Here is an 18,752-nt window from a genome sequence, read left to right on the forward strand (position 1 = left end):
CAGCAGGACATCCCCAGAGGGGTCCTGGACTGCGAGAAGGTGCAGGCTAGGCTGAGGGACTCCCCTCCCCCAGCCAGTGCATGACTGTTGTGCACCAGGCCTCTAGTATATATAGATAACATAAGCAAACAATATAGTGCCAGGTACATAATGCGTGTTCTACAAATGAAGGTTATTATTACTATTAATAGAATAACCAAAAAAAAAAAAAAAATGCTAACCCTAACCCCAAATAGGTAAAACATGTAAATGGCAGGCCAGAGCCTTTTCCACTAGCTATGGCCAGAGGTACCCACGGCCGCTTACGCCAGGGAAGCTAGCATTTACTAGCATCAGGGTGCTCCACCATTGTTTGCCTGCTTTGAGTTGTTCTTATGTCCTACTGGATTCTAAATACCAGAGAAGAAAGAGTACATCACAGCAAAGTCCAGAGTTGTTTTTTCCTAGCATACTGGTTTAAAGGACATGAAGATATTCTATTTGCTAGGGTTTTCAAAAAGCTCTACCCTTTTGCTCCAAATTATCTCCCCTTTCTCTCACTGAAACACCTCTATGGAATATACTGTCAGAGCCTCATCCTTTACCTGCCCACGTGCCTCCCCATCATGTTTTCTTTCTGTTTACAAGTTGGGGAGACAAAGCTGCAGGTAAGTGGCAGTAGAGAGAGAAATCATATTCTGACAGCAAAGAAGGCAATAATTCAATATTAGTCCATTTTTTAAATGTGGGTTAAATTAGAAAATAAAACCAGTTTACCTGACCCTGAAGTAACTACAAACTGCTGTAACCCCAGATAAACGTCTAGATTGTCCTGAAGAACTGGGAACTGAAAACAAAAAAACCACAATTAAAAAACAAAACATAAATGTGAGTTTTAACAGCATTTTACCATTAAAACAGCCCAAGTACCTCTGGGAGGTGGGGTGGGATAAAAACTCTTCTCTGGGAACCTTTACATACCCTACAAAGAGGTAGCTCTCCTCACCCCTAACAATTTCTACAACTGAAACCACCATCAGTTTGATACTTTTTAAAAACAAAGCAGTGGATGCTGGGTATGATTATGATGTTCCTAAAAGAGGACTTCAAGCCCCAAATGATCTGATTCTTGTAGAGTTCTGAGACAGGCCCATCTCCCTTCAAATCCAAGGTAAACCTACCCTTGAGAGAAATACAGATATGCCTTTATTCAAGTGCATGGCAAAGTGAAAAGACAGGCCAAATTATTTGGAAGTCATTTTCCCTTACTCATTTAGCAGAGAGGACCTTCATACCAGAGCTGTATCTTTTCTTTCTAAACTGCTATTCACCACTAACATAAAGATAAAAACTTTAATGTGGCAAATCCCTAAGAATGGCAGGTGACAAAATGGCAATCTCCATAGAAAAACAAAAGATACAATGCAAAACTGACCCCAATAAATTAACTTGCCTTTGAAGGAGAGGCTTAATGAAATCCTCAGAAAACAGGTACCACTTAGTCAGTGAAATCAGTCCTATGACTAAAGATTCTAGCACATAAATATAAGCAGAGAGTGCCAGCAATTTGCCAAGAGTGAGCTTTACAATGGCTGGCTTTTCAGCAATGTGAGTCATATAAATAAACCTTCTATTCAGCCCAGCCACTTTCTAGCTACTGATAAAGGCATTAGTAAAGTACATATTATAGACAAGAGTTTAGGAAGGAAAAACAGGGCTTCCCAAAGTTGATCTAACATGTTTGGGGGAAATATTAACATTTGATCAATTTGAGGATTGGGTATTACTTTCTGCTTAGAATATGTATCTTTTTACAATACTGGTGAGCAAAAAAGCCTTACTGCTCATCCTACATGTGCAGGGCAATCACTGGGCTCTTTAACCCCCTCCAAACGTGAGTTACCAGTGTCGAGAAGGCGTGTGTGGGAAGGAGCTCCATCACTTTGGCCACCACCTCCAAGCTCTGGCGTAAGTACCGCTGCCACTCTGTCTGCTGCTGCAGGGGAAACACAGACGGGTCAGCTCTCCTATAGCAGAATCCTGTCATTTTCCCTGCCAAGCGATCCTCAGCCTCACTCTTAGACATACCATTTTGAAGAAATGGCAAATGATGGAACCAGGTTATTTGGTACTTTAAAAAGGCCAAGCTAAAAGATATTTTTTAACCCAATAAATTGTCATTAAAAGCTTTTTCCTAAAAAGAAGATGATCCCAATGGACACAGACACTAGGGGGGTGAGGGCATGAACAAGGGGGTAGGGTGGGGGCAATGGGGAGATAAGGACACATATGTAATACCTTAATCAATAAAGAAAAAATTTAAAAAAAGAGATGATCTAAGAATGATCTACTTTTTCCCCTACAATCATAGGAACAGAGATAGAAAAGCCACTTGTGAAAAAAAATGCTCGTGTTCCCTTTCCCCCACCCCAGCTATAGGAACTGGTCACTCATTCCTTCTGAGACAGGCCAGTACTGGGTTCTGTAAGTATCACTACGTCAGTGCCACTGAAGTATGGTCTGCAAACAGGCAGCATCGGATCTCCTGGGGGCTTGTTAGATGTGCAATGCTGTGACCCCCACCCGAAACCCCCTGAATCAAAATCTGTTTAACATCTGTGCCAGGGACTCTTATCCATGCTAGAATATGAGAAAGCACTGGCCTAAGTACATGGTCAGCAAACTGCGGCTCGAGAGCCACACACAGCTCTTTGGCCCCTTGAGTGTGGCTCTTCCACAAAATACCACGTGCGGGCATGCACGTACAGTGCAATTGAAACTTCATGGCCCATGTGCAGAAGTTGATATTTTGTGGAAGAGCCACACTCAAGGGGCCAAAGAGCCGCATGTGGCTAACGAGCCGCAGTTTGCCGACCACTGGCCTAAGTCATACAGTTAACAAGAAGTAAAGCCAAAGTTTACCAAGTGCCTAGTATGCACCAGGCATGTAGCCAGTCCCTCTGCATGTGTTACCCTCACATAACTGTCAACACAGACATACCTCCCCCTTTTGGGAGATGAGAAATTTAAGGTTCAGAGAAAATTCAACGCCCTGGCCTCTGTCTCCTTCATGGATTCAAAGCCAGGCCATCTGGTTCCAAGTACAGAGTACAGAGCTCTTACAATCCAAACATGGCTACCCTCCTGGGTCTTGATTATGCCACAGTCACTGCGATGTTGAAAATATATCAGTGACTTGACAATTTTGAAGTGCATGGTGGTTAAGGAAAAAGAACACTGGAGTTGTGTCCTTAAAGACATTTTCCTTATCAATGTGGGGCACCAGCATCAATAAATTCAAAACTGACTTTAAGAAATATCAGTTTAGCCCTAGCTGGTTTGGCTCAGCGGATAGAGCATCAGACTGCAGACCGAAGAGTCCCAGGTTCGATTCCAGTCAAGGGCACATGCCTTGGTTGCTGGTTCGATCCCCAGTTGGGGGTGTGCAGGAGGCAGCCAATCAATGATTCTCTCTCATCATTGATGTTTCTATCTCTCTCTCCCTCTTCCTTCCTCTCTGAAATCAATAAAAATATATTTTATAGTAAAATCCATCAAATAGTAACAAAAAGAAGTGGTTCCTGCTTAAAAAAAAAAAGAAAATACCAGTTTACAAAATGTACTCAAAAGAAATTTCCTTTCATTCTAGCCTTATCGTTTAAGTATCTCTTTCACTATTTCTACCAGCATCCAACTAGCTTTTATCTGTTGCCCGAAGTGGGAGTGGAGGTATGGGTGCCAGGCAGGGAAAATAGGAGGGATACAGAGTTCTTACACTTTTCACTGAACACATGTACTTACATCTCTAGTCCATATAAGTAAAAATGCCTATAAAACTTTTTTTACAGTTAATGAACCCAAAGAGACAGGAAGGACATAAATTTCAAATGAACAACTCAAACTGTAGGACTACTCTGGCTTAAAAAGTCTCCAGAGCAGAGGACTGGGAGCTCTGGGTCTCCGTGATGATTCACACCACATGACAACCAAGAAAGGCCAACTAGGGCAGGCTGCTTACATCATCATCCAGAGTCTCGTCATCCAACTCCTCCAGCTGGGCCTGGTTGTATCTGAACTGGATTCGATTCAACACCTCCGTGAGCAAGAGGACCAGGGCGTCTTCGTACCTACGTGCAGGGAGAAATTAACATCAGGTGAGACCAGGCTTTTAGCCTCAGACTTCAAAAAGGCATCCTGCACTGTGAAGGGAATGGCGTCCGTGTCCTGAATTACCATACACAAAGGAGCATCTATTCTAAACTAAACTTAGTGTCTGGGCTGGCAAGTGTGTAGGTGAGAGCGGAGCAGTAGCAGGGTGTTCCTTATTTAACTGTGCTCCAGCACCTTCTTGCTGGACTGACCCTTTTAACATATATAATGTCCTTCTTTGTCTGTGGCAGCGATTTTTGTCTTCAGGTTTATTTTGTCTGACATTAGCATAGCTACCCTGACCTCTTTTGGTTATTGTTTGCATGAAGTATCTTTTTCTATCCTTTTTATTTCAACCTGTGTCTCTGAAACTAAAGTGAGTCTCTTGTAGACAACACAGACTTGGACAAATTTTTTTTTCATCCATTCTGCCCATTTCTACTTTTTTTTTTTTTTTTGTTTTTAATTATTTTTTTTATTTTTTTAATTAAATCTTTATTGTTCAGATTATTACATTTGTTCCTCTTTTTTTCCCCCATAACTCCCCTCCTCCCAGTTCCCGCCCCACCCTCCGCCCTCACTCCCCACCCACTGTCCTCATCCATAGGTGCACGATTTTTGTCCAGTCTCTTCCCGCATCTCCCACACCCCTTTCCCCCCCAAGAATAGTCAGTCCATTCCCTTTCTATGCCCCTGATTCTATTATAATCACCAGTTCATTCTGTTCATCAGATTATTTATTCACTTGATTCTTAGATTCACTTGTTGATAGATGCATATTTGTTGTTCATAATTTGTATCTTTAACTTTTTCTTCCTCTTCCTCTTCTTAAAGGATACTTTTCAGCGTTTCATATAATCCTGGTTTGGTGGTGATGAACTCCTTTAGCTTTTCCTTATCTGTGAAGCTCTTTACCTGACCTTCAATTCTGAATGATAGCTTCGCTGGATAAAGTAATCTTGGTTGTAGGTTCTTGGTATTCATCACTTTGAATATTTCTTGCCACTCCCTTCTGGCCTGCAAAGTTTCTGTTGAGAAATCAGCTGACGGGCGTATGGGTATTCCCTTGTAGATAACTGAGTTTCTTTCTCTTGCTGCTTTTAAGATTCTCTCTTTGTCTTTTGCTCTTGGCATTTTAATTATGATGTGTCTTGGTGTGGTCCTCTTTGGATTCCTTTTGTTTGGGGTTCTCCGCACTTCTTGGACCTGTAAGTCCATTTCTTTCACCAGGTGGGGGAAGTTTTCTGTCATTATTTCTTCAAATAGGTTTTCAATATCTTGCTCTCTCTCATCTTCTGGCACCCCTATAATTCTGATGTTGGTATGCTTGAAGCTGTCCCAGAGGCTCCTTACACTATCCTCGCATTTTTGGATTCTTTTTTCATTCCGCCCCTCCGGTTGGGTGTTTTTTGCTTCCTCGCATTTCAAATCATTGACTTGATTCTTGCGCTCCTCTGGTCTGCTGTTGGGAGTCTGTATAGTATTCTTTATTTCAGTCGGTGTATGCTTAATTTCTAGTTGGTTCCCCATCATAATATCGAGGGTCTCATTAGTTTTCTTGTAGATCTCATTAAGTTTATCGGCGGCTTCTAAACAGTTCTTGAGAGACCTTAAAAGTGTGGTTCTGAACTCTATATCTTCCATTGACAATTTTGTCCTGTTTCTTTGTCTCAGCATTTTGTTATGCTTTCTTGGTGCACCCCCTAGTGGTCTTTGTGCGCAGTCTTGTAGTTAAGCCTTGATTGTTGTAGCTAATACCAGGGAGGGTTTGACCTCCAGGCCAAGTGGCTGTGAGAATCAGCTGTGTCTGCAGTGAGAGAACTTCTGTCCTCTAGGGAGGTGCTAATCTAGCCTTTGCCTGAGGCTATCCGGCAAATGCCTGTGTGCAGGGCTTGGGCGGGGCGGGTCGCACAGGATCAACAGGGTGGGCCGGAGAGAGCAGTTATGGCGGCTCTCAGTCCTGTCCCCAGGGGCTCTGCCTCTCTGAGTCCCAGCACCCACTGCAAACCTCGGAGAGAAAGCTGCACTCGCTCTGACCAAAGCCAGACAGTCCCGCTTCTCCCGTTTGAGTCTGGGTCCCTAAAGACTCGCCCGTATCTGGAGCTCAGAGTCTGCGACTCCCTCCCGATTGAAAACGCCAACCGCGCCCTCCGCCGCCAGCCCGCTCCGCGCACTCTGCACCTCAGTATTTGACTTCAGCACTGAGCCTCCTCTGAGTGTCCGTATGCGTTTCTCTTTCCTCCTAGTTGTAGGACTTCCACTCAGCCAGCGTTCCTGTGGTTCTGGGTGATGTCCGTTCCGTCTTTTAGTTTCACTTTTGAAGTAGTTGTTCAAGGCAGCAAACTCCAGCGTTAACCTATGCCGCCATCTTGGTTCTCCTCCCATTTCTACTTTTTAACTAGAAGTTAACCCTTTACATTTAATGTAATTACTGAAAAGGAAGGACTTCTGCTATTTTGCTGTTTTCTCCATGTCATATCGTTTGTTTCTCAATTCCTCCATTTTGTGTTAAATAGTTTCTAGTGTACCATTTTAATTCCCTTGTCATTTCTTTTACCATATATGTTTTTTTAATTTTATTTTTTCCATCCCTTTTTATCTCCTCTATGTCCTCTTTCACCTCCACCCCCATAACCCCCACATTGTTGTCCAAGTCCATGAGTTCACTCTTTTTTGCCTAATTCCTCTACCCACCCACGAGCTATCTGCCTGCTCTCTATCTATTAGTCTATGTCTAATTTGCTTGGTAGTTCAGCTTGTTCATTAAATTCCACATTTGAGTGAAATCATATGGTACTTGTCTTTCTCTGTACCATATATTTTCTCAGTGGTTGCTCTGGGGAATTACAGACTCTACATATAAATATCAATTAATTCAATGATTCAATCCTTTTAACAACTGAGAGAGATAAGTGGTATTAATGGTATTCTTCTGATGAGAAAACTACAGTTGACAGAAGTTAAATAAATTGCCCAACGCTAACTGAGTTGAATCCAAGGCTCCCTAACTCAACCTCCCATGTTCTCTCTACACATAAACCACCAATGGGCTTTAAGCCTGCTCCACCCACTCCCCCAAACCTACTATTTTTTTTTCTTTAAATCCTCACCTGAGGATATGTTCTTCATTGATTTTTTAGAGAGAGAAAAAGGAAGGGGAAGGGAGAGGGAGGGGAGAAGGGGAGGGGAAGAGAAGGGAAGGGGAAGAGAGGGGGAGGGAAACTAAGAGAGGGAGAGGGGATAGAGGGGGAGGGGGAAACATAGATGGGCTGCCACTTGCACATGCCCTGACCAGAGATCGAACTCAAAACCCAGGTATGTGCCCTGACTGGGACTCAAACCCACAACCTTTTTGGTGTACAGAATGATGCTCCAACCCACCGAGCAAACCCAAGCCTGCTCTTTAATCAGTTTTAAGAACACATAACCTAAGTGAAAAATGGAAAGAGTCTGGAGAAACCCCAATGCGTTCATGTCTGAGCATAACTTCTCAGAAACATTTGGAGCCTGAGGCTGGATATTACTCACATGTGATAAGCACTTAACTCAGAAGACACCAAGTTATATGCAACAGTTAATAACGCAAAGGCCAACAAGCCACTAATTTTCAAGAACAAACCATGTTGCCTAAGTGCTTGCCTGTCCTGAAATGTGTCTCAGATAGGATCAGGGATTGCTCCCACTCATAAAGCAAGCCATCCTGCTGGTCATTCAGCTCTCAGCGCCAACCTACTCTCCAGGCTGTGTGATACTAGAGCTGAGACAAAGCAAAGCACACTTCTCCTCGGCCCACTGGGCTCTCTCAACAGGGTGCAGAGGAAGACAGGGCGGGGGGAAGGACTCGTCTTCCTATGGGTTTGCTGACCTGGCAGTGTCGCCCCAACAATGGTCACCTGGTGGTGACAACTGTTGCAGTTCCCAACTTCCACACTCCCAGAACCAGCCTCATCGTGCACTCTCAGAAGTGCCAGTAGTAGCCAGACTATTCTCTCTCCTCAAAGGATTGAGTCCCCGCTCCATGGGCCCCACCGGAGCTCCTGTGGAAGTGGGGTGGCCCTCTGTCCTCAGACACATGAGCTCTAGCTGCCTGGGTTCATCTCTCTGATGTAGATTTCATAACCCCAACCTCTTTCCTTTGGTACCCCTCAACCTAGGGGCGGAGTTGCTTCCTATAGTTATCATCTGTTATCACAGGGTTCTTCCCCTTTTACTTTCCCAGTCCTCTAAAACCAGTTTAACCAATTTCCTACACTGAATTCTTAAAATAATCTAGTAATTTCTGTTTTCCTGACAGGACTCAGTCTATATATGTGAGTACTATGATAACAAGATAACCAAAGTTGAATGATATCCAATGTCAAGATCAAATACAGGCCATCTACTCTAAGAGTTCCAACTCATGTGATGAGAGTGTTTGTAAATGACTTCATAACCTAGATTAGATTGGCAACTAAACATGGCCCAGAGAAGAATACTGGCAGGGAAATCAGTAATAAAACAGGCAACATCTGTGGGAAAAATGTCAAGAGAATCAAAATCCCAGCCACACAGATCAGACAAGAAGAAAAAAATCGAAGGCATCCAACTTGAAAAGGAGTAAGTAAAATTGTCATCATCCGTAGAAGACATGATATTGTACATAGAAAACTCAAAGACTCCACAAAAAAACTACTAGAATTAATAAATGAGCCCAGCAGGTGTGACTCAGTGGTTGAGCATCAACCTATGAACCAAAACGTCATGGTTCGATTACCATATACAGGGCATATGCCTGGGTTGAGGGCTCAATCCCCAGGGGATGTGCAGGAGGTAGCCAATCAATGATTGTCTCTCACCATTGAAGTTTCTCTCTCTCTCTTTCCCTTCCTCTCTTAAATATATATGTACTAGAGGTCTGTTGCACGAAATTTGTGCACGGGAGGGGGTATGTGCGACTGTCCCTGGGATCGGGCCTAAACCAGCAGTCGAACATCCCTCTCACAATCCTGGACCACTGGTTCCTAATCACTCACCTGCCTGCCTGCCTGGTTGCCCCTAACTGCCCACCCCTGTTGGCCTGATCGCCCCTTACTGCCTCCCCTGCCGGCCTAGTCACCTCACGCAGCCTGCTGTTCAGTCATTTGGTCATCCCTCACTAATACCCCTGCAGGCCTGGTTGCCCCACACAGCCTGCTTGTTCAGTCATTTGGTCATCCCTCACTAATACCCCTGCAGGCCTGGTTGCCCCACACAGCCTGCTTGTTCAGTCGTTTGGTCATCCCTCATTAACCCCCCTGCTGGCCTGGCCGTAGGCAGCCATCTTGTGAGGGCGTGAGGGTTAATTTGCATATTACCTCTTTATTATACAGGGTGTGTGTGTGTGTATTCTATATAATAAAAGACTATTATGAAAATTGGCCAAACGGCAGAACGACCAGTAGCTATGATGCACACTGACCATCAGGGGGCAGATGCTCAACACAGGAGCTGCCCTGTGGTCAGTGAGCTCCCACGGGGGAGCGCCACTCAGCCAGAAGCCAGGCTCACAGCTGGGGAGTGCAGCAACAGTGGCAGGAGCCTTTCCCACCTCCACAGCAGCGCTAAGGATGTCCGACTGATGGCTCCCGGACTACGAAAGGGCACAGGCCGGGCTAAGGGATGCCCACCCAGTGCACAAATTTCATGCACTGGGCCTCTAATACACACACACACACACACACACACACACACACACACATCTCACCATTGCAACAAATAAATAAACAGATAAGATACCTTGGGATAGCCCTAGCTGGTTTGGCTCAGTGGATAGAGCGTTGGCTTGCAGACTGAAGGGTCCCCTGTTCAATTCTGGCCAAGGGCACATGCCTGGGTTGCAGGCTTGACCCCCAGTAGGGGGCATGCAGTTGGGCAGCCAATTAATGATTCTCTCTCATCATTGATGTTTCTATCTCCCTCTCCCTTCCTCTCTGAAATCAATAAAGAAAAAAAAAAAAAAAAAATATATATATATATATATATAAAATTTTTTTAAAGATACCTTGGAATAAACCTAACAAGGAGGTAAAAGACCTGTACTAGAAAAACTACAAGACACTGAAGAAAAAAAAAAAATAGAGGAAGATACAAACAAATGGAAGAATACACTGTGTTCATGGATTGGAAGAATTAACATCATTAAAATGTTGATACTACCCAAAGCAATCTATTAACATCTAAAAGGGAATTTAAAGACTTTGAAGATAAAGAGAGAGGACCCAAATAAACAAAATCAGAAATGATAGAGGCGAAATAACAACAGACCCCACAGAAATACAAATGATTGTTAAAAAATACTATGGACAACTCTACTCCAACAAACTAGACAACCTAGAGGAAATGGACATATTCCTAGAAAAATACAACATTCCAAAACTCAATCAGGAAGAATCTAAAAATCTCAATAGGCCAATAACTATGGAAGAAATTGAAGCAGTCATCAAAAAGCTTCCAGCAAACAAAAGCCCAGGACCGGATGGCTTCACAGGGGAGTTTTACCAAACATTCAAGGAAGACCTAAAACCTATCCTCCTCAGACTACTACAAAAAATTCAAGAGGAAGGAACACTTCCAAGCTCATTCTATGAAGTCAGCATCACCCTAATACCAAAACTAGGTAAAGACAACACAATGAAAGAGAATTACAGGCCAATATCCCTCATGAACATAGATGCCAAAATCCTCAACAAAATCTTATCTATCGGATCCAGCAGTACATCAGAAAGATCATACACCATGACCAAGTAGGATTTATCCCAGGGATGCAAGGGTGGTACAATATCCGCAAATCAATAAACGTGATACATCACATAAAAAAATTGACAGGAAAAAACCACATAGTCATATCAATTGATGCAGAAAAAGCATTTGACAAAATCCAACCCCCATTTTTGATAAAAACTCTCAGCAGGATCATATCTCAACATAATAAAAGCCATATACGACAAACCCACAGCCAACATCATACTCAATGGACAAAAACTAACACCATTTCCCCTAAGAACAGGAACAAGACAGGGATGCCCACTCTCACCACTTCTGTTCGACATAGTACTAGAAGTATTAGCCATTGCAATTAGGCAAGAAGAAGAAATAAAAGGCATCCAAATTGGAAAAGAAGTAAAACTGCCCTTATTTGCAGATGACATGATATTATACATAAAAAACCCTAAAGACTCCATCAAAAAACTATCAGACTTAATAAATGAATTTGGCAATGTAGCAGGATACAAAATTAATGCCAAGAAATCTGTGGCATTTCTATACACCAATAGTGAACTTACAGAAAGAGAGGCTAAGAAAAACAATCCCATTTACCATCGCACCAAAAAAATTAAGAAACCTAGGAATAAACTTAACTGAAGAGGTAAAAGACCTCTACTCAGAAAACTACAGGACGTTGAAAAAAGAGATAGAGGAAGACATAAACAGATGGAAGAACATACCATGTTCTTGGATTGGTAGAACCAACATCATTAAAATGTTCATACTACCCAAAGCAATCTATAAATTCAACGCACTTCCCATTAAAATACCAACGGCATATTTCACAGGCCTATAACGAACTCTCCAAAAATTCATCTGGAATAAAAGAAGACCCCGAATAGCTGCAGCAATCCTGAGAAAGAACAAAGTAGGTGGGATCTCAATACCAGATATCAAGCTGTATTACAAAGCCACTGTTCTCAAAACTGCCTGGTACTGGCACAAGAACAGACATATAGATCAATGGAATAGAATAGAGAGCCCAGAAATCGACCCGAACCAATATGCTCAATTAATATTTGACAAAGGAGGCAAGAACATACAATGGAGTCAAGATAGTCTCTTCAATAAATGGTGCTGGGAAAATTGGACAGACACATGCAAAAAAATGAAACTAGGCCACCAACTTACAACATACACAAAAATAAACTCAAAATGGATAAAGGACTTAAATGTATGGTGGGAAACCATAAAAATACTAGAAGAATCCAAAGGCAACAAAATCTCAGACATATGCCAAAGCAATTTCTTCACTGATACAGCTCCTAGGGCATTGGAAACTAAAGAGAAAATAAACAAATGGGACTACATCAAAATTAAAAGCTTCTGCACAGCAAAAGAAACCATCAACAAAACAACAAGAAAGCCCACTGCATGGGAGAACATATTTGCCAATGTTATCACCGATAAGGGTTTAATCTCCAACATTTATAGGGAACTCATACAACTTAACAAAAGATAAACAATCCAATCAAAAAATGGGCAAAGGACCTAAATAGACACCTTTCAAAAGAAGACATTCAGAAAGCCAAGAGACATATGAAAACATGCTCAAAGTCACTAATCATCCAAGAGATGCAAATCAAAACAATAATGAGGTACCATCTCATGCCTGTCAGACTGGCTATCATCAACAAATCAACAAACGACAAGTGCTGGAGAGGATGTGGAGAAAAAGGAACACTCGTGCACTGCTGGTGGGAATGCAGACTGGTGCAGCCACTATGGAAGACAGTATGGAGTTTCCTCAAAAAACTAAAAATGGAACTCCCATTTGACCCTGTAATCCCACTTCTAGGAATATATCCCAAGAAAACAGAAACACCAATCAGAAAGGATATATGCACCCATATGTTCATAGCAGCACAATTCACCATTGCTAAGATCTGGAAACAGCCTAAGTGCCCATCAGTAGATGAATGGATTAGAAAACTGTGGTACATCTACACGATGGAATACTATGCTGCTGTAAAAAAGAAGGAATTCTTACCATTTGCAACAGCATGGATGGAACTGGAGAGCATTATGCTGAGTGAAATAAGCCAGTCAATGAAGGAAAAATACCACATGATCTCACTCATTTATGGATAATAAATACCATTATAAACTTATGAACAAAAATAGATACAGAGGCAGAGCTGCCTCGAACAGACTGTCAAACTATAGCGGGAAGGCCGGGAGGGTTGGGGGGCATGAGGGGGGTGGTAGGAGATCAACCGAAGGACTTGTATGCATGCATATAAGCATAACCAATGGACATAAGACACTGGGGGGTAGGGGAGGCCAGGGGATTGTTAAGGGCGGGGGAAAAGAAAGAGACATATGTAATACTTTTTGTAATACTTTAAGCAATAAATAATTTAAAAAAAATAAATTAAAATGTGGCTATCGAGGCTGAGGAAAAAAAAGACTTTGAAGATATTTAAAGACTATAAAAAAGTAATAAAAGTGTAGTGGATAAAAGGAAAAAAAGTTTAGTGGAGTCATAAGAGTAGGGCCTTAATCAAATAGGTCCAGTGCCCTTACATGAAGAGGAAGTGACAAGAGAACATGTGTATGCTCCCTCTCTCTCCCATGTAAGCACAGAAGAAAAGCCCTGTGAGCACTAAGAGAGAAGATAGCATCTGCAAGCCAGGAAGAGTCCTCACCAGAACCTGCATCTGCCAGCACCTTGGTCTGTAATTTCTAGTCTCCAGAACTGTGAGAAAATAAATCTCTGTTATTCAGGCCACTCAGCTGATAGTATTTTGTTATGGCAGGCCTAGCTGATTAATATGGAAAGTAAATGACAGTAAGAAAGAAACCTGGAACTTCAAGAATGAAGGAAAAGCAAGAGAAGTAGCAAATGCGTGGGTAAATACAATAAACTATTTCTCTCCTGTTAAGATCTTTAATAGATGAGTGATTAACAAAAGCAAAAACTGAGCACTGTTTGATAAGGTTTTCAATGTACATAGATGTTAAACATATGAGAACCTCAATACAAAGAAGGGAGAGTAAAGAATCAATATGATGCTAAGGTTTCTACATTACAATTGAAGTGATAAAATGTAAGTGCAAAGTTAAGTATATATTTTGTAATGCCAGAGCAACTACTAAAAAAACTCACATAATGAGATATAGTCAAACACTCAATAGATACATTAAAAAAGAAAACTAAATTTGCGTGCAGCAAACACAGTCTCAAATGAAGCAAAAACTTATGAAACTGCAAAGAGACCGACAACGACACAATTACACTTGGAGAGCTCACCTCTCTCGGTAACTGATAGAACAAGCAGGATAAAGACACCATGTAGAATGCTATCGACCAACCTGATCAATGACTGACATTTATAAAACATTTCACCCAACTACAGGAGAATACGTACTCTTTTCAGGTGCACAATGAACAATCACCAAGAAGACTACCTCATAAAATAAATCATAACAAATAGAAAAAAATGAAAATCATGCAAATTGTTTTCAACTCAATCTAAACTAGAAAACAAGATATATGGAAAATCCCAAATATTTGTAAATTAAACAGAGGAAATCTCAAGAGAAATTTGAAATACACTAAACAGCCTGGCCAGTATGATTCGGTGGTTAGAGCATCATTCTGTGCACTGAAGGGTCCCAGGTTTAATTCCAGGTTAGGCACATACCCAGGTTGAGGTTTTTTGTTGTTGTTGTTGTTTAATTTTTATTGATTTCAGAGAGGAGAGGGAGAGAGAGATAGAAATATCCATGATGAGAGAGAATCATGGATTGGCTGCCTCCTGCAAGTCCCCCACTGGGGATCGAGCCCATAACCCAGGCACGTGCCCTTGACCGAAATCGAACCTGGGACCCTTCAGTTCACAGGCCAATGCTCTATCCACTGAGCCAAACCAGCTAGGGCCCAGGTTGAGGTTTTGATCCCTGGTTGGGCCCTTGCATGAGGCAACCACCTGATGCTTCTCACATCAATCTTCCTCTTTCTCTCCCCCATCTCCTTTTTCTCTCTAGAATCAATGAAAAACATATCCGTAGGTGAGGATTTTTTTAAAAAAAATTTAGCCTGGCCAGTGTGCTAAATGATTAGAATATTAGCCCACTCACTAAAGGGTACAGATTTGATTCCCAGTCAAGGGCACTACCTGGGTTGCAGATTCGTTCCCACTTATCGCCCCCCATCCAAAGCTCCGGTCAGGGTATGTGCAGGAGGCAACCGATCATTGTGTCTCTCTCATATCTGTCTGCCTGTCTATCTGTGTCTCTCGCTCTCTCTCCCTCCCTTCCATCCTCTCTGAAAAGCAATGGAAAAAAATACCCTCGGGTGAAGATTAACAAAAGATAGATAGATAAATAAAAATAAATAAATATATATATTTTTTAAATGCACTAAACAGTGAAAAGGAAAAGAGAACATACTAAAATTTGATAAAGCTAAAGCTCTGCTCAGAGGGATTTTAAAGCTTTAAAGGTTTAAGTATACAATAGAGATAACGTACAGACCTGTATGGCTCAAGCCACAGATGTGATTCCAAAAACATCCCAACTTCTGAGAGTTAAATAAAATTCTACATGTTAAGGCAACTACACAGTAGATGCTCAGTAAGTATGTGAGGAATGAAAAAACAAATGGACAAATAAATAAATACGTAGGCAATAAACAGACAATTCAAGTTGGATAACCACAAAGGACTGAAGCATAATCCTGGATAGCTTTTTCAACTCTGTAATGAAATAACTAAGACCAAAATCACTTACTTACTCTCTAGGGAAGTCAAAGGCATGAATTTCTCTTAGCTAGAGCTAGAAAGCTACTGGCGCCTTCATTTAAAACTAGTTAACATCTTTTATTAATTGTATCAAAATGTCATGTTTCATAATGGCACTTCTTCTTTATTAAGCAGAAAACCCACAAGAGGGGGAAAAAAAGGGCAATTTTTTTTCATGCTCACCCACTTTTGTTTACAGTTCAATCTAGTGTCACCCAGAATCCCTGACTGGTCTGTGGCCAGCACTTGTCCGTAGTTTATAAGTCAATAACTTTAGTTGCTTAACTCACTTCAGGTTTCCTCATCTTCCTGTCAAAATAAGTTTCTACACAGGTGGCTCCCTTCACATTGACAAGCACAAAGAAAAGAGAGCGAGAGAGAGAAAAGGGAAGAACACCAATACATATTTACTGAGCACTTACTGTCAGCCACGGTGCTTTACACACACTGGTTCATTTAATTTTCTCAACAACTTACAAGATAGGTACAACCATCCATAAAGTACAAAATGAGGAAAAGTAGAAAGAAATTCAAGTCTTTCCACACCACCTCAAAATGGCAAATCTGGACAATGAGCCTCACCAGCAATTCTTATTTTTTAAATTGATTTCAGAGAGGAAGGGAGAGGGAGAGAGACAGAAACATCAATGATGAAGAACCATTGATCGGCTGCCTCCCACACTAGGGATCTAGCCCAAAACAGGAGCATGTGTCCTGACCAGGAATCGAACCATGACCTCCTGGTTCATAGGCTGAAGCTCAACCACTGATTCACAGCCACTGGGCCCCACCAGCAAGTTCAGCTGGGTAAGTTACAGAACTTTTTTACTCCATTAACATTGAAACTCAAGTTCTCTAAAATCCCCACCAGTTCTGATCAAGAAGCACTGGAGTATTCTCACTGAGCAAGGAATATGCAGAGCTCCAATTTCCAAGCTCCTAAGACCAAAAATAAATCCATGTACATTTGTGCTTCTAAATTTGTAGCCTACAATGTCTATCACATTGTTGTCAGTGACGAATGATGCAAAACCTTTAAACCACAAGGGACAGGAACTCAGTGCTGCCTCTATGACTTAACCACACCTACATTTCCCACTAAGACACTGAGAAAACATTCTTGACTACTTCCTGTAAGATCAATTGTTTCTGAAATTCTGGCTCAACCACAAGTCTGATTCCAAAAGCACCCCAACTTCTCTCAGATATATTTTATCAGTTGAAAAACATTTGACCATATTTATAAGCTCTCAGAGAAAATGAATGTGGTAATTACCAATAGCCAGTGCTCTTTTTCAGCTGCTTCTGCAAAACAGCACAGTCTGATATATTGGGGTCTTTTATAACTAAAACAGTGGCTACCAAACTTTCGAAACTTTCATTTAAAAACTTTTGAGCATATTTGTATACTGTACAGTATAAAAGGTGACAGATAAAGTTTATCAGGTGAATTTCAACCTTTTTCTTTGTGGACCCCAGTGGACTACTTATACACCGTTCAGTCTACTACAGGTCAGTCTACTACCCTAGGCCACTAAGGGGTATGTGATGGACAAGCAAGTCTTCAGATGATGGTTACTCTTTCACAGCATAAGCCACAGACCAGCTCTGAAGGCTTGGGTTTGGGTATTTTTGTTGTTTAAAGACATAAAAGTGTTGTAAGTGTATGCTTTTAAAAAAAGTCATGCCCCAACCCCATGGTCGGCAAACTGCGGCTCGGGAGCCACATGCGGCTCTTTGGCCCCTTGAGTGTGGCTTTTCCACAAAATACTGCGCATGGGCCACGAAGTTTCAATCGCACTGTATGTGCGCGCCCACACGTGGTATTTTGTGGAAGAGCCACACTCAAGGGGCCAAAGAGCCGCATGTGGCTCGCGAGCCGCAGTTTGCCTACCACTGCCCTAACCCATTTGGCTCAGTGGATAGAGCATCGGCGTGTGTACTGAAGGGTCCCAGGTTCGATTCTAGTTAAGGGCATATGCCCGGGTTGTGGGCTGAATCCCCAGTAGGGGCATGCAGGAAGCAGCCAATCAATGATTCTCTTTCATCATTGATGTTTCTATCTCTCTCCCTCTCCCTTCCTCTCTGAAGTCAATAAAAATATATTTTTTTAAACAGTCATGAAAAATTAGAAAGCCTCATTTAGGATGATAATCAAATGATCAATGAGAAAAATCCCTAGTGTTAAAAGTGGTCAGCCAGGCCCTACCCGGTTTGGCTCAGTGGATAGAGTGTCAGCCCACGGACTGAAGGGTCACAGGTTCGATTTGGGCCAAGAGCACATACCTTGGTTGCAGGCTTGATCCCTGCTCCTGGTTGGGGTTGTGCAGGAGGCAACCAATAGATGTGTCTCTCTCACATCGATGTTTCTCTCTCTCTTTCTCTCCCCCTCCCTTCCACTCTCTCTAAAAATCAATGGAAAAATATCCTTGAGTGAGGATTAACAATAACAAAAAAACAGTAGTCAGCCAGAACCACTGACAACTGTGGTATCAGATGCTATCAGATAACAGGTGCCTGGGCAGATAGGTCAACATCAGCAGGAAGGCTAAAGGCCTTTAGGCTCTCCAGGGGCCCTGTCACTTAACTCCATGGTCACCACCATAGCCAAATGGCAGCAACATCATCTATTATTATTACTGTTGGGGTCAAAGCAGTGACTGAGTGTCTAATCATATGTCAGGTGCTGTGCAGGTATTTTATATATATGATTCTATATACATCCTAGCCAACCTTCAAGACAGGTATTAGTATGCTAATTCTGCAAGAGGAAATAAATGTGGTCAGCATATAACCTGACCAAAGTAGCACTGCTACCATGAAGCAGCAAAAGAATTTAAACTCTATACCACTGATCCTTGCATTGGGACAATAGTCTGTCTAAGTGTATATTTAATAGTAATAGTCTGTTAGTGTACATTTTCTCAATGAAACCATATTCTCCACACCTAAAGCACACTTGTACTATGCTTTAAGAAGAATTTCCATATTAATCACTTCCCCAGTTTATTCTTTCAACAAGCCTGAGAGATATGAAAGAATATCTACAACTAAATATAGCAAAATTAGGCATAGTCCCAGGACCAAACAATGCAG

The 18,752-nt window shown here is 41.9% G+C and overlaps 1 protein-coding gene across 5 annotated transcripts in view; it reads right to left on the minus strand.

Annotated features, from left to right (window-relative positions):
* The window catches only part of XPO6 (exportin 6), a 131,155-nt gene that overhangs the window by 41,103 nt on the left and 71,300 nt on the right, over nt 1–18,752 (minus strand). For 4 of the 5 annotated variants that reach the window (XM_036303147.1, XM_036303149.1, XM_036303150.1 and 1 more), the window contains 3 exons: nt 3,998–4,106; nt 1,883–1,975; nt 757–826 (listed from right to left, as the gene is read on the minus strand). In XM_036303147.1, coding sequence (XP_036159040.1) covers nt 757–826; nt 1,883–1,975; nt 3,998–4,106 — 272 coding nt within the window. The remainder of the gene's footprint in view (nt 1–756; nt 827–1,882; nt 1,976–3,997; nt 4,107–18,752) is intronic. The other variant, XM_036303152.1, reaches the window with a different exon arrangement.

Source organism: Myotis myotis, unplaced genomic scaffold, assembly GCF_014108235.1.
Source record: "Myotis myotis isolate mMyoMyo1 unplaced genomic scaffold, mMyoMyo1.p scaffold_m19_p_35, whole genome shotgun sequence".
Taxonomy (NCBI): Eukaryota; Metazoa; Chordata; class Mammalia; order Chiroptera; family Vespertilionidae; genus Myotis; species Myotis myotis.